This window comes from Chrysochloris asiatica, unplaced genomic scaffold (genome assembly GCF_000296735.1).
Source record: "Chrysochloris asiatica unplaced genomic scaffold, ChrAsi1.0 scaffold00314, whole genome shotgun sequence".
NCBI classification, from domain to species: Eukaryota; Metazoa; Chordata; class Mammalia; order Afrosoricida; family Chrysochloridae; genus Chrysochloris; species Chrysochloris asiatica.
Window position 1 is genome coordinate 2,466,733 of NW_006408832.1, and position 16,418 is coordinate 2,483,150.

A 16,418-nucleotide genomic window follows, 5' to 3' on the forward strand; every position below is an offset into this window, starting at 1 on the left:
ACCCAGAGAAGCAGTGATGCCAGAGATGGAGGTAGAGATGATGACTTGGAGAGATGGAGCAGCTGGAGACTCTAGACCCAGAGAGTGAGAGGGGCTGTGTGCTGATGACCGGGGAGCAGGCTTGTAGTGTATACCCTTTGGTTGGTTGATGATGCATAAAGGGGATTGTAACCATGGCAATGAAATATATATGATATATATGATATATGATAGGATGAATGTAAAGCTAATGTTCTCCCATGTAAACTATCACATAATTCACAATAAAACATTTTTAAAAAAGAGAAATTTACTCAACATACAATCTAAAAATAAATAAATAATCTTGACTACTCTCAAAGAAGGGAATGAAGATACCCCAGCCCCTTCACTCACCTCCAAAGTAATAGCTCTCTCCTGAATACATCTCCATGGGGATTACAGTGTGAACAGTTGAGGCCATGTCGTTATCCACTGTCAGACTCAGGTGAATCCTCTTGGCTGTGAGGTAAACGGAATGCCACTGTCCATCATTCAGTCCTACCCCTGGGAAACAACATCAGGTAAAAGAGATATCCATTAACCACAAGCCTGGTAAGTGCTGGGGATCAGTGTTAAAGATCATACCCAATAAATGAAGAAACATGAACAAAGTATGTGGAGGGAACTTATCCTGTTTGCATGGAAGGAGAGTGTGTGATCCATGTCCAGTCATGGTGAGCCCTGGGCAGTCTGACCATCTCCTCCTGTCAGCTGGCCAGGACACCTTCTAACTTCCATTGATGATACTGAACTTTGGGGGGGAAGGGGGAAACCGAAATACTGCTATGTCTAAAAGTCTCAGGATATATTAAAACATGCCCTATGTTATTTCCTTGCGTTTCCGTGTATAGCTGTTGTTAATATATTTTCATTCCTTCTATACTTTTTGTCTGGATACATTCACAGATGTTTTGTTTTTTTAGTGCTGTCAGGTCAGTTCCAACTCCTCGCAACTCTCTATAGGGTTTCTGAAGACTAGCTGGTGGGTTTGAACCACCCACCTTGTGATTAACAGTCCAATGCTTATCCTACAGAGCCACACCAGTAAGAATATTAATTAAGGTAAAATTCACAAAATATTTTGAGTGTGTGTATGTGTGTGTTTATGTAGACACACATAACATTTAGCAGATAGACAGGAAATGTGCCTAATATAAAAGATAATTTTTAGATGAGGTGATTGCAGTGATTTTCATTATATTTCACTTTTATATTTATTTTTCCAAATTAGCTACAAAGAACATGAACTCTTGTTGTGATCAGTAAACCAAGGTTTCTTATAAGTCTTAAAGATTATGATGGCTTTTCAAAAGCCATCACCACTACGAGTTTCTGTGTGAAGTAATTCCTCCTTTTGTAGCTGTTTTCCATGTAAGTGCCATGGAGTCAGTGTCTACTCAGAGTGACCCTGTATAGGGCTTTTGAAGATTTAAATCTTCACGGAAGCAGAAAGCATCATCTTTCTCTTGCAGAGCAGCTGGCGGGTTCGAATCCATGTGGTTCACTGTGGTCGCTTTTAGAAGGAATGAGTTTAAGTCACTGGGAGATGGATAACAACTATATGACTGTCTCCTCTCTTTTGTAGATTTCCTCCTCAGGTTCCACATTGAGTGAAAAGGCATCATAGTATTACTCCACAGATAAAGTTAGCACTCACTGTTCTCAATGGCCCAGAAGATCAGAGGGTCATTCCCCTAGGCTGTCCAATGCCTTAGGACACTGTTTCTCAGCATTACGTTCTGGCTGAGTGGTGTCAACCACTGGCCATGTGAATAGGGTTAGACTCACATAAATTCAGCCTTGAGAGCTTGGAGCTCACTATTTACAACCTATTAGTGAAGAAGAAAAAAGGCTTTTAAAGACTCAGTAAGGCTTAGTTTCTTAAAGAAAAGAGTAATGAATAAGAAACCTAACGTAGTGGATTTAGGTTCAATCTTTAGCTCGAATTTTCCTATCCTGTTGTTGTTAAGTGCTGTCAAATCGGTTCTGACCCATAGCGACCTTGGACAGGGTGTCTGAGGAGCGGCTGGTGAGTTTGAACTACCGACCTTGTGGTTCAAAACAACCTTGCAGTCCAGAGCTTATCCTGCAGTGCCACACCAGGACTCCATTTTTGTATAGAAAGAGCTTATTTTGGAATTGTTCCCCCTGGCCTCTATGTGTATAGGAATCACCCTAGATATTGTCAAATGCAGATTCTGGTTCAGCAGATCTGGTGTGGACTGAGATCCTCACTTTCCAGCACTTTTCCAGATGGTGCTAATGTTGACCACTGGACCACACTTTTAGTAGGTCTGCTGGTCAGACCTACCTCCAGTCAAGTCTCTGCAGAGAGGGAACATTGTGAATGAAAGTTCCAATGTGATTTGACACAAATAATCCAGGCACTGGAGTCAGGAAGAAGCTGGGTGATGTCTCCTCCTGAGTGGGGATAGATCTGCTGGTGTGTGATCCAATGGACCATGATGGCATACTTCAAACATGAGGACCCTGCCTCTGACTGTGGTCAGTTCTGTGCAAGATGAACTTGTCCTCTCTCCAGAGGCCAAAAGGACTTCACCTAAACACCTGTACTGAAAGAGCAGGCACTGCAATAATGGCGCATGGCTATACACAATACTCTGCAGAGAGGAGTCCAGGCTAGCTAAAGGAAGCAGGGGAACCCAGTGTTGTGAGATTCCCAAAGTCTTCATAAAATTCACACATCTATAGTTGTCATTAATTGTCCTGAATTTTCAAGTTTGGCTATTGTTTTTCAAAAATTCATAGTGTTTTTTTAAAATACGGTAGTCCTGAGGGATGAATCCCGAGGGACAGGATTGCCAGGCATTGGAAATCTGAAAATCAACATGGAGATAGGTAGAAAAGGCATTTAGCTAAGACATTTGATAATTTTATGACAGTGGGATTGTAAGTGGGTTGTTCTTTAGTTACCACTATTATCTGAGTCCTGTTGGTTTTATAGGATAAGCACTGGACCACAGGTCAGTTTGAACCTCATATTTGGAGGTTCAAACCCACCAACTGCTCCTTGGAAACCCTATACAGAGTTGCTATGAGTCAGAACTGACTCGACAGAACTTAACAACCACAATCAACTGATTGGTTTCTGCTTGGATTTTCATAAGAGTGACAAAGATTGACAAAATACTTTATGGTATTAATAATTATCTTGGACTGCTAATTAAAAGGATAATATTTTTATGCAATTATAAATGTCAATTTGCAAAGTTGTAAATTATGTTGAAAGATTTGCCTTCAAATTAAAACATTTATATATATTATAACTCAATTTAGCTCCACATTCAACACTATTTAACTTTTATCCAATGTATGAATCTCAATGCATATCCAATTTAAATCTCTAAGCACTAAGAAAAAAATAACAAACCACTCTTGCTTACTGGAAGAATGTTATGAATTCAACTCAAAGGTTATGAACAACATGAGTTTCTAACTATGTCTTTAAGTTGAATTTGTAGGTCCACGTAGGTTCATACGGTTCTTATTTAGTATTGTTGTTGTTGCTGTTGTTAGGTGGCATCAAGTTGGTACAGACTCATAGTGACCGTATGCACAACAGACAAAACACTGCCCAGTCCTGGGTCAGCCTCATAACTGTTGCTACACATAAACCCAGTGCTGCTGCCACTGGGCCAGTGCATCTCTCTGCACTCTTCTTCTTTTCTCTGACTCTCCATTTCCCAAATATGATATCCTTCTCCTGTGACTGGTCCCTCCAGACAATATGTCTGAAGTGTGAGAGACAAAGTCTGGCCATCCTGGCTTCTTAGGAGCACTCTGACTGTACTTCTTCCAATACAGATTGGTTTGTTCTTTTGGTAGTCCATGATACTTCCAACATTCTTCTCCAATACCATAACTGAAATACATCAATTCTTCTCCAGTCTTCCTTATTCATTATTCAGCTTTCCTATGCATATGAGGTTATTGAAAACACCATGGCTTGGGTCAGGCTCATCTTAGTCCTCAAACTGACATCTTTGCTCTTCAATACTTTAAACAGGTCTTGTGCAGCAGATTTGCCCAAAGTAATACATTGTTTGATGTCTTGACTTCTGCTGCTGTTGATGGTTGATACGAATAAAATGAAGTTTTTGACAACTTCAATCTTCTCTCCATTTATACAATTCTTGCTTATTGGTTCAATGGTGAGGAGTTTTGTTTTCTTTAAGCTGAGGTGCAACCCATACCAAAGGTTGTAGTCTTTAATCTTCATCAGTAAGTATTTTAAGTCCTCTGCACTTTCAGCAAGCAAGGTTGTATCATCTGCATATCACAAGTTGTTAATGAGTCTTCCTCCAATCCTGATGCCACAGAATTGTGTAATCCAGCTTCTCAAAGTTATTTGCTCAGTATACAGACTGAATAAGTGTAGTGAATGAATACAAGCCTTGTGCACACCTTTCCTAATCATAAACCAGTCAGTGTTGCCTTGTACTGTTTGTGCTACTGCCAGGTTCAAGCCGAACAAGGGAACAGGTTCCTCATGAGCACAATTAAGGGTTATAGAATACTCATCGTTTGCAATGTTGTCCATAGCTTGTCTTGATCCACACAATTGAAAGATTTTATATAGCTAATAAAGTACAGGTAAATATATTTCTGGTATTCTCTGCGTTCAACCAAATTCCATCTGATATCCTTTGTTCCATGTCCTCTTCTAAATCTAGTTTAGCTTGAACATCTGGGTGTTCTCAGTCAATATATGGTTGCAGTCATTTTTACATTATCTTTAGTAAAATTTTACTCTCATGGGATACCAATGATATTGTCTGCTGATTTCCTCATCCCATTGGGTCACCTCTCTTTGGAATGGGCAGAAATATGGATTCTTCCCAGTCCGTTGGCCAGGTAGTTGTTTTCCAAATTTCATGGCATAGTTGAGTGAGTACCTCCAGTGTCACATCAATTTGTTTAAAAATTTCAATGTGTATTCCATCAATGCCAAGTTCTAATTCTTTGTCAATGACTTCTATGCACCTTGGACTTCTTCCTTCAGGATCACTGGCTCTTGATCATAAGCTACCTCTTGAAATCGCTGAACATTGACCATTTCTTTTTGGTACAGTGACTGTGTATTCCTTCTATCTTCTTTTGATGCTTTATGCATCATTCAATAATTTGTCCAGAGAATCCTTCAATACCTCAAGTCAAGGTTTGAATTGTTTCTTCAGTTCCCTCAGCTTGAGAAATCCTGAGTGTGTTCTTCCCTTTTGGTATTCTAACTCCAGGTCCTTGCACATTTCATTATAATATTTGACTTTGTCTTCTCAAGCTGACCTTTGAAATTTTCTGTTCAGATCTTGTACCTATTTACTTCTTCCATTTGCTTTAGCATATCTACACTGAAGAGCAAGTTTCAGAGTCTTCTGACATACATTTTGGTCTTTTCTTTATTTCTTGTCTTCTCAGTGACTTTATGCTTTCTTTCTGTCTGATGTTCTGGATGTCACCCCACAACAATTCTGGTCTCTGGTTGTTGTGAAGTGCTGTTGAGTCCGTTCTGACCCATAGTGACCCTGTATAGGGCTTCCAAGGAGCAGCTGGTGAGCTTGAACTGCCGACCTTGCAGTTCAATTGGCTCTGCAGTCTGGTGCATTAACCTACAGCGCCATACCAGGACTCTGGTATTTAGTGTCTAATGTATCAAATCTGTTCTTGAGATGGTCTCTAAATCCAGGTGGGATATATTCAAGGTCATATTTTGGCTCTGGTGGACTTGTGTTAATTTTCTTCAGATTCAGCCTGAATTTGCCTATCAGAAATTGATGGTTTGTTTTGACTGGTGATATGATGTCCCATCATCTGTTTCAGCAGGTGCAGTCAATTTGATTTCTGTGTAGTCCATCTCCTGAGGTCCCTTTGTATTGCCATCTTCTATGTATTTGCACAAGTTATTGGCCTTGCAAAATTCTATCATGGGATCTCCAACCTTGTTTCCATCACCAAGGCCATGTTTTCCAACTTCTGATTCTCTTTGTTTCCAACCTTTGCATTATAATCACCAGTAATTATCATTACATCTTGATGGCATGTTTGATCAATTTCAGACTGAAGATATTTCAATTTCATCATTACTGGCTTTAGTGGTTGGTGTGCAAATCTGAATAATAGAGGTATTAACCTCTTCCTTGTAAGTGTATAGATATTATCCTATCACAAACAGCATTGTACTTCATGAGTGATCTTGATATGTTCTTTTCATGAAGAATTTGAAGCCATTCCTCTTCAATTTGTCATTTCTGTGAGTAAACCATGTGATTGTCAGATTCAAAATAACCAATTACCTGTCCATTTCAGCTCATTAACCCCTAGGATACTGATGTGTCTACATTCCACTTCACTTTTGACAGTTTCCAATTTTCCTACATTTTATTCTTCGTATATTCCATGTTCTGATTATTAATGGGTTTTTACAGCTGTTTCTCTTTGTTTTCACTTGTGCCCCATCAGCAAACGAATATCCTGAGGGCTTTCCTCCATTTGCATCATTATGGTGAACTCTACTTTGAGGTGGCAGCTCTTCCCCAGTTGCATTTTGAGTACCTTACAACCTGAGGGGCTCAACTTCTGGCACTATGTCTGACGACATTCTGGTGTCCTTATTTTCAGTGTTCAATAATCTGGTGCTGACAGTGTTCCACTGCTATTCATAAAGTTTTCAGGGACTAAATATTAGGAAGTAGTCCGTCTTTCCTTCTCCCGTGTCTGTCTTCATCTGGAAGTTCATCTGAAACCTGTCCATAATTGGTGTCCCTGCTGATATATAAAATACCTGTGTCATAGTTTCCAGAATCACAGCAACACACAAACCACCATAGTGTGAAAAACTGCCAGATGAGTGATGCTATTTAGTCTTACTTTAGTGCAAGAAAAACTCAGAGACTTTTCAATAATTTTAAAGTTGCATGTGCAACAAACGAAAGTGATTTTAATGAAAAATTTGTTGCAATTTGGGGTTGGCTTAGTTTTCCAAAGGGTGGGCAAATTTGCATAACATTAAAGGAAAAATAGGAGTTGTCTATAAATGGACTTTAGTAACCTGGGGACTACCTGTATTTTAATGATCATATCTTGACAATGTGAACTGTAGGTCAAAATTATTTGTGTATAGCAGTAAAATGTGTCAAATCAACTTTACCTTAATTAGCTAAGTCATCAAATACATTTACTTGCTTCACTAACTCGAGCAATAACTAAAAAAATTAAAACAAACATGAAAAATAAAAGGCAGTAATTGTTCATTTTAGTTAAGAAAAGAACCTGAGTCATTTTATCCTAACTACTTCTTTTCTGTCTTTATAATCATGAATTGTTTTTTAAGTGCCATCAAATTGGTTCTGACTCATAGCAACTCTTTAGAGGGTTTCTGAGGATGTAAATTTTTTTAGAAACAGGCAGAGCCTCATCTCATCTTTCTCCTGAGGATCTGCTGGTGGGCTCGAACTGCTGACCTTGTTGTTTGCAATCTAGTGCTTATCTTATGGAGCCACTTATGTCCTCCACATAGTCACAGATAGTTTGCCTCTTATTAATTAACAATATGCTAATATTAAATAATCTAAGGAGTCTCCTTTCCACTATAGATGTCCTCATCACCTCCCCACCATCACAGATGTCCTTATGAAGCCTGCCCACAAAAGGTATCCTCATTGGTCCCTGACCACCATAGATATCCTCATTCCCACCATCCCACCACAGATGTTCTCATCACCTCTTTCCCACCATGGACAGCTTCATCACTTCCTCCCATCCTCAAGTGTCCTCATCACCTTCTTCTCAACACAGGTGTTTTCCTCAACCCCTGCCCACCACAAATGACCTTATCAGTCCCTCGTGAGTAGATATTCTCATCCCTCCTCCTGTTGACTGTATTACTATGTTTTTGTTGCTTTTAAGTGCCATCAGTTGGTTCCGATTTTCAGTGACCGTGTATAGGATTTCCAAAAAGTGGCTGGTGAGCTTGAATCTCTGACCTTGCAGTTCAAACTGACCTTGAAGTCCAGCACATTAACCCACAGCACCACACCAGGACTTTCAAATCTATTATGTGTAATCTTATTTGCAACAGATTATTGTTGTTGTGAAGTGCTGTAGAGTCGGTTCTGACCCCAAGTGATCCTGCATAGAGTTTCCAAGGAGCAACTGGTGAGCTTGAACTGGTGACCTTGTGGTTCAAACTGATTTTACAGTCCAGTGCATTAGCCCACAGTGCCACACCAAGGCTCCATTTCTCAGTTAGTCATGTCAAAACACTGTTTGGGAATGATAATAGCTTCATGGTGTTTATTAAGGGATCATTGCAGTGCAGCCATTTCTTTAAGATATTTACCATGAGGCCATGATCGAAGCATCTTCTGATTACTCACAATGGCCTGCTCCACCAGGGATGCACAGCCTCTGATGTTAACTGTGAAAGTCTACACATTGCTATGGAATTGGATTTCTTTCTTTCTCATGGATGTATTCATGTAAACATGTCTCATTATTAACACTCAGTAAGTGATCAGAATGTAATCCCTAAAATATGGAGGGGGTGCTAATTTGGGAGGGGGTCCCACTTTTATTTTTCAGTGATGGATGGAAAAGAAACAAAATAAGGTATCCAACTTGTTCTTCATATTTTACTTTCATCTGTCTTTAGATTGTTTGTCTATTTGTCATGCTTTCTTCCTTTGTGCCTGGACTATTACACAGAAAAAGATTCAGTGCCATCTAAACATTCAGTGATCAATGATTCCATGGTAGACCTCTGTCAGAGGGGCTAGGAAGCTACTTTACATAAGAGAATATTTTTTGTGAAGATTCACAGCATCCACATGCAGAGATAAAAACAATTCTTTTCAAATACAGAGACTGCAGGGGACCTAAGGCACTGGATCACTCCATAGGCCCCTTAATGACTTCATTTCTGTTCATGCAAATGATGCATCGAAACTCAAAATCAGGATGAGTCCCTCAATGATCTGTGCTCCCTGCATGCAGAGGGCAGTTTAACTCCAGACTCTTCAGCAATAATGTTCATTTGAGAAAGAGCTCATGTAGAGAAGGCAATAGCCTGAATGCCCTGCAGTAGCTACATCTAGCTGATGCCTGCTTCCTTCTTCAGCATGCCTCTGAATGAAGACTCTGCCAGGTTCAGGAGCCATGGAGGAGCCAAGGCAGCACCGGGCATTCTGTTCCCAAGGGGAACATGAAAAGGCTGTCCCAGTGACCATCCCCATAGGTTTCAAAGTCATGCTGTCCACCCCTTCCTCTCCATCCTGATAGTCACACCTAGTTTATTGATAAAGTGTTGCTCTCTGTGAATGTGCACAGGCCCCCTGGAAGTGTTTCTTCCCTCCCTCATCTCTCTTTCCCCAACAGTATCCAAACTCTCAATTCAAAAATACAAGCAAAGAAGGAATATTCACAGCAAGGATCATTACCTCCTCTGCATATAGGGTTAATGTTGTTGTTGTTAGGTGCCATCAGGTCGGTATTGACTCATAGCGACCTTATGCACAGCAGAACGAAACACTACCCGATCCTGGACCAACCTCACTACAGTTGCTACACCTGAGTCCATCGATGCTGCCACTTGGCCAATCCATCTTGTTGGGTGTCTTCCTGTTTTTTTCTGACCCCTCCACCTTATCAAACATGATATCCTTTTCCAGTAACTGGTCCCTCCTGACAATATGCCCAAAGTATGAGAGACGAAGTTTGGTCATCCTGGCCTCTAAGGCGCACTCTGGCTGCACTTCTTCTAAAACAGATCTACTGGTTCTTTTGGCAGTCCATGGCACTTTCAGTAGTCTCCTCCAACACCATAACTCAAAAGCATCAATTCTTCTAGGGTCTTCCTTAGTCACTGTCCAGCTTTTGCATGCATATGAGGTTATTGAAAATACCATGGCTTGGGTCAGGAGCACCTCAGTCTTCAAGCTGACATCTTTGCTCTTCAACACTTTAAAAGGGTCTTGTGCAGCAGATTTGCCTAATGCAATACGTTACTGCTGCTTCTGTGAGTGTTGATAGTTGATCCAAGAACAATGAAGTCCTTGACAACTTCAATCTTTTCTCCATTGATAAGAAAGTTGTTTATTGGTCCAGTGGTGAGGATTTTTGTTTTCTTTATATTGAGATGTAATCCATACTGAAGGCTGTGCTTTTTGATCTTCATCAGGGTTGATGTTGTTGATATGTGCTGTGGAGTTGGTTCCAACTCATAGAGACCCTGTACAGGATTTCCAAGGCTGTAAATCTTTACAGGAGTGGAAAGCCTCATCTTTCTCCCATGGAACAGTTGGTAGTTTCGAACTGCTGACCTTGCAGTTCGCAGCCCAAATCATAACCACTATGCTACCAGAGCTCCTTCTTAGGGTTGATAGGGATGGGCAATTTAGATATCAGCTACCTAAAATGGGGAGTGGGGGCTACAAAGGCACAAAGTGAGTGGCTTATACATTTTCAAGAGGGAGTTTAGTTATAGAGGGTATAGGGGAAGGTAGAACCTCCACTGAGTGGTTTTCAACCTGTCTAGATAGGGCTGGTGAAAGGACACGGGAGTAAACTCTTGTGGCTCAATGGTGAGTAATTGTTATCAGGGCTGATTGTGATTGTTGCAAATGTAAAGGTAGATGTATTGTAACCAAAAGAGGGGAGTGGTTGATCTTGCAGTCCAGGAGCGGAGGACCCGGGACCATCAAGGGAGAAGAGTGGAGTGTGGGACCCTATTTAGAGAAGCAGTGAACACCAGAGATGGAGGCAGAGATGTTGATGTGGAGAGATGGAGTGGCTGGGGACTCTAGACTCATGGAGGGAGAGGGGTTGTTTGCTGGTGTCCAGGGGGCAGACTTGCAGGGTATGCCCTTTGGTTGTTTGGATGATTATATATTCCTGAGTATTTTGGTGTACATCCAAAAAACAAAACAAAAAACAGGGAATACAGGCAAATACTGTTGAAGGATGATGCATAGAGGCAATTACAATGCATTGTAATCATTGCAATGAAATGAAATACAATCAGATGAGTGTAAAGCTGATGTTCTCCCATGTAAACTATCACTCAATTCACAATAAAAACTTAAAAAAAAAGAAATACAAGCAAAATAAAACTGCAGCAGTTACAGATAAGTCCTGTCTTCTCTTGTAGCGCTCCTCCTCTCCATCCAAAAATGGCACTTATTACTTATTATGAATAATCAATAATGTCATTTTGGGATGTTAGTACTTATAAGGCTTATCAAAGATTTTGCCCAACAATATCAGCCCTTTCCTAGAAGGTGACAGTGGCCATTGGGAGGAGGGAAGAGTCTCTCTGCTCCACACTGAATATTACCCCAGATCTTTTTACCCACCTTGGGGATCAGTTACTCTTGCCATTTTATGAGTGAACAAATGGGCTTAGATCCATTAGTATTCTAGGGTAGAGCATCATGGGGTTGGGAGTGGGAGAGGAGAGGTAGAAGGGTACAATTCAAACCCAGCTCTGTAACTAACAAGCCCTATGGATCTTCCTCCCAAGATGTGATATCATCTGTGGTTGACATAGCTAACACTAGCCATTGTCAAAGAGTCCTGGTGTGGTGCTGTAGGATAAAGCACTGAATTGAAAGATCAGCTTGAACCACACAGTCAACAGTTCAAACTCACCAGCTGCTCCCCAGAAATCCTATTCAGGGACACTATGGGTTGGAACAGACTTCACAACAATAAAAATAAGAGCTATTGTCAAAAGATGGGGAACTGTTCTTATTTGTAGTCATGTTTCATGATGGATCAAACACAGGAGCACATGGAATCTATGAGAGCAGGGCATGTGCACTCAGTGAACAGAGCATCTAGTGTCCAGGTAATAAAATGCTGATGGAGGAGAGTGCACAGGACACAGGACATGGCTGCTGGGAGACAGAACAGAAGGGTTCTCCTACCAGAACCTCTGGGGGATGCTTCGGGTACTAAGTTGGTACATCAGTATAAACGACAAGGACCTTGAGTTCAAGGTGATGAGACTCACATCGGAAAGTAAGAATACTTATTGATTTTAAATCATTTTAAAAATCTTACTAGTTGGGCATAAGTTTCTGTGGGATTCAAGGTGATAGAAGCATGTTTTATGTAGGATTTCCGGTGATGGAGCCGTGGGAAGTTCTGTAGCATCTAGAATTAAGGAGCCATGTGCTCTGTGGCATCTAGGATTACAGAGTTGTGTGAAGCCTGTGGGATATAGAATGATGGAGCTGTACATACTATAGGCTATGGAGTGAAGGAACCATGTAAGGTTCTGTGGGACCTGGAATGATAAAAGTGTGTGTGCACTATAGGATTCGAGATGATGTAGTTGTATGAATTCTGCGGAATCTGGGATGATGGAGCTATGTGCACTATAGGACATGGGATGGCAAAGTTGTGGCTATGTTATGGAACATGGGATGATGGAGTTATGTGAAGTTCTATGGGATCTAGGATTGCAGAGCTGTGGTAGGTTTTGTAGGACCTGGGAGGATGAGCGATATGTGCTGCCACTTTGGAGACATTCATGTTACCTGCTGTGACGTTGTTCTGTCCTTGTCCCAGAGTTCTTTGCAGGCTTAGTCTGAGGCTCCCATCACTGAGAACAAGCAGAAGTTGCCCTGAACCCCGATGAAGCTGACAGGACAGTAGACGCCCTTCTTGACTCCAAGTTCGAAACTGGAAACTGACAGTGACCCCATCCTCCCCTGGGAAGCCAGTCAATGCCAAGGAGCTCCTGTGGCTCAGAAATGTCACTGGAACGGTCTGTTGTTGTGAACAGGAGAATGACATGTTTCCCTGGAATCAAAGGAAGAGGAGAATTGAGAGACAAGGGGGCCTGCCCAGTCCAGCAGTCCAGGATGCTGCTCATCAGTGAAGCAATATGACCCAGGATTAAGTGGCCATATCACTGATGTTTCCCAGAAAACCCACCTCCGTGTCACTGATCCTAGAACACAACCCACCCTGATACAGAATCCCAATGGGTAGATCTTCACAAGGGCCTCAGCATAACTCAACAAGCATTTGGACAAGTGTCTGTCACTATGGCCTATAAGAAGCCCCCGGTTATACCTCCTGCTTTCCACCACCCTCTCCACCAGATCCTCCCCTCTGCTTTCCATGGTTCCAAGGCCCACCACTTCATGGATTCCACAGATGTGGTAAAACGTGCTTCTTACCCAGACTATCAATTACGTTTGTTTTTGTCTTTACTTCTCCTGTACACAATGCTGCCTTGAGGAAGACACTGAATTGCTTAGAAGCATGAAAGGTGCCACTTTGCCATGTGGGAGCAGCAGCTCTCCCCGTGACCCCATCATGAACATCCAGGACCTCTCTTACCACAGTGAGGACCTGTGGACTGTGCTGCTTGGCCAAACTGATGATGTCCACTCCGTTAAAATGGACGTTTTCTAAGCATCCATGGAAATGTTTTCTTTGAAATGTCACTGATTTCCCAGGTGCTAAAATCCCTCCAAAGCTGATCTTAGAAAGAAAAATGACATCAGTAATATACTTCAGTGAGTTTCTGATAATTTGCTTCAAACATCTATGATTTATAGCCATACAATTATAGTCACAGAAAAAGCAATTTTGCATAACTATATTGTCATGCTTGTTAATATTAAATGCAATGCTAAGTCACCGATTCTAAACTAGTTTTGCATGTACCTGATACTCACTGATTCCACAGCTCCTTTATCTGTAATGAGGAGACCATGTAATGTGTTATCAAAGTTGGGGAGTGGGTTACTAATATAGAAAGCAACCCAGTAGGTAAGAACTAGCACCATTCAGGGTGGACAGAACCAGGGTCTCTGGAGCAAAGAATATCAAGTCCATCCAAATCCCTTCTGATCTGCGTGAGGTTCCCTACTCTCTCTCCTCCCTTTCCCAAGAATACTTGTGTCCCTCTAGATCCACTCTAAATCCAGGTTACCATCTTTGTGAGGTTCCCTCCTTTCTCTCCTCCCCACATACGGCTTTCTATTAAGGTTAGGACTTTGTATTCTCCAATGGCTTCCAGGTCAGGAGTATGGCATCTAAGTTTCTTTGCCTCAAGAGTGCCCCAAATGACCCAGGTGGAGGCAACTTACCTTCCTTTGGATTGCCCGTGGTAACAGGCTGACACCTCCCTGAGGAAGATTGTCTGGGATCACACCCACGCCTGGCCTCCCTCCATGCCCTGCTGTCCCCCATCCTTAAGGCTCTTCCCTGGATCACTCCCTTATGTCTAGGTCCCTGTCTGGAGGCACTGGACATAAGATATTCACCATGTCTCTAATGCTATATATTAGATTATATGAGTTCCTCTGCAAATGCTTGTCAGCTCCAACTGTGGCATGTACTGGCTGATAGGGTTATAATATCTTCATATTCATTGTACAATGTGTTTTGAATTGTGCAAAACAAATCAGAGCAAACATCACAGTCTTGTTCTGGGTTATATACACCTCTGTGCACAAAACATCACGATGGTTCCTTTTCCTATAAACTGGGTTTTAAGACAATAAAGCCATGGATGATGTAAAACAAGGCTAGAATCTTCTGTTGGTTGTATCTTTTGAGTCCTTTTATGACAGATGAACACTGAAATGATTTAGGTTTGTTTTGCTATTTCATGAACTCAAAACTGTCTTACAAAACATGGCAGAAAGATGTTGTGTACTAGTGCAATTTAGATATAAGTGTGCAATTGACTGCAAATGGCTGGCCACTTTTAAAACCTGAGCAGTAAGATGTTACATTTAAATCTCTTACTAATGACGTATCTAGTTGGGATACATTACAAAGCTTGCCCAAATTATCACAGATGAGGTCTAGACATGCACTATGGCAGGAAGAAAGTCCTCAAGTGTGGGTCACAAAGATCACTCTTCATAGAGTTACCTCTTCCTTTGAGGACTGTTTGCTAAACATTAATGACATAGCACTATGGCAGTTAGATTGAAAATCTTATCCACAATATGATCACTACCCACTGCTATCATGCACCATTCACTCTAGGAGACATTTCTCCATTGTTCTAAGCTTCAGTGAATGATATTTCTCTAAAGAACTTCTTTATTGTTTAATGACTGCCTGCTCAAATCACAAAGTCCACAATGGCTGGAGAGTTGGTTTCCCACCTCAGGATGGAGATTCACATGACTCAGGTCCCTTGGTGCCTGGAGGTGCATTACGTGGGTGTCCATGGTGAGATTCATCTGCTGGCCACAGTGCTCCAGAAGGACAGAGTGCCAGTGCTGGTCATCTAGGAGGCTGCCCAACGCCGTCTGGGTGGGAGCAGACAGGGGCACACGCAGGCCTCCACCTAGATAAGGGGATGGAGGCATGGTTGGCCCACCCAAACCATTGCTTCCACTGCCCAGCTGAGCATGTCTCCACACGGTGGAGCTGGCTTTACCTGACTCTGGGTTTACCTGACTATTAAACCAACTGACACCAAATTGACTTTGACTAATGTGTGTCAGAGTACAATTATGACTTCCATAATGGTTGACTTTTCAGAAGATCACCAGATCTACTTTCCAAGGCATATTTGGAAGGACTCAAACCTCTCACCTTCAAGTTAGCAGCTGAGTGCTTTAACAATTTGCACTCCTGGTGTGGCATAATGCACTTGACCTTTAGGTCAGTTTGAACCACAAGGTTGGTGGTTCAAATTCACCAGCCATTCCTCAGAAACCCTATACAGAGTCAGTATGAGTCAGAACCAACCCAATGGCACTTAACAACAACAACAACTACTACACTACTACTAAGGGATTCTAAACCCAATATTAATTCCAACTAATTGTACAAAGTCCATTCATAACCATTTCCTTTCATTATCTATTGCATATTCATATTCCTTTGAAGTGTCTTAGCCTTGTATTAGGATAGGACAGTGGTTCCCATTAGTCATTTTGCACCCCAGGGGACATTTGACCACATCAAGAGACATTTTTGATGGTTAAGATTTGGGTTAGAGTACTATCAGATCTTGTGGGAAGAGACCAAGGGTGCTGCTAAACATCCTGCAATGTATGGCATGACCCTCACCCCTAAAATAGTCAAATCCAAAATGTTGATAGGGCTGAGGTAGAAAAAAAACTGGGTTAGAGATAAGTAGATAACTTTGCATGATAGAAACAGTGGCAAGGGCTGTCTTCCTGGTCAATTGTTGTTGATAAGTATCATCGAGTCTGTTTTGACTCATAGAAAGCTTATACATGGTTTCCAAGGAGCAACTGGTGAGTTTGAACTGCTGATCTTATGGTTCAAACTGACTCTGTGGTCCAGTGCTTTACCTCACAGCACGACACCAGGACTCCTGGTCAATTGTTGTTGTTGTTGTTATCAGGTGCCATCGAGTCGGAACCGACTCATAG

The 16,418-nt window shown here is 41.6% G+C and overlaps 1 protein-coding gene across 1 annotated transcript in view; it reads right to left on the minus strand.

Moving 5' to 3' along the window:
• LOC102840927 (contactin-associated protein-like 4-like) overlaps positions 1 to 16,418 on the minus strand; it is a 240,683-nt gene that overhangs the window by 114,104 nt on the left and 110,161 nt on the right. Inside the window, exons 5-8 of the mRNA XM_006875240.1 lie at positions 15,174 to 15,358; positions 13,387 to 13,530; positions 12,576 to 12,840; positions 376 to 525 (exon numbers count right to left, since the gene is read on the minus strand). Coding sequence (XP_006875302.1) covers positions 376 to 525; positions 12,576 to 12,840; positions 13,387 to 13,530; positions 15,174 to 15,358 — 744 coding nt within the window. The remainder of the gene's footprint in view (positions 1 to 375; positions 526 to 12,575; positions 12,841 to 13,386; positions 13,531 to 15,173; positions 15,359 to 16,418) is intronic.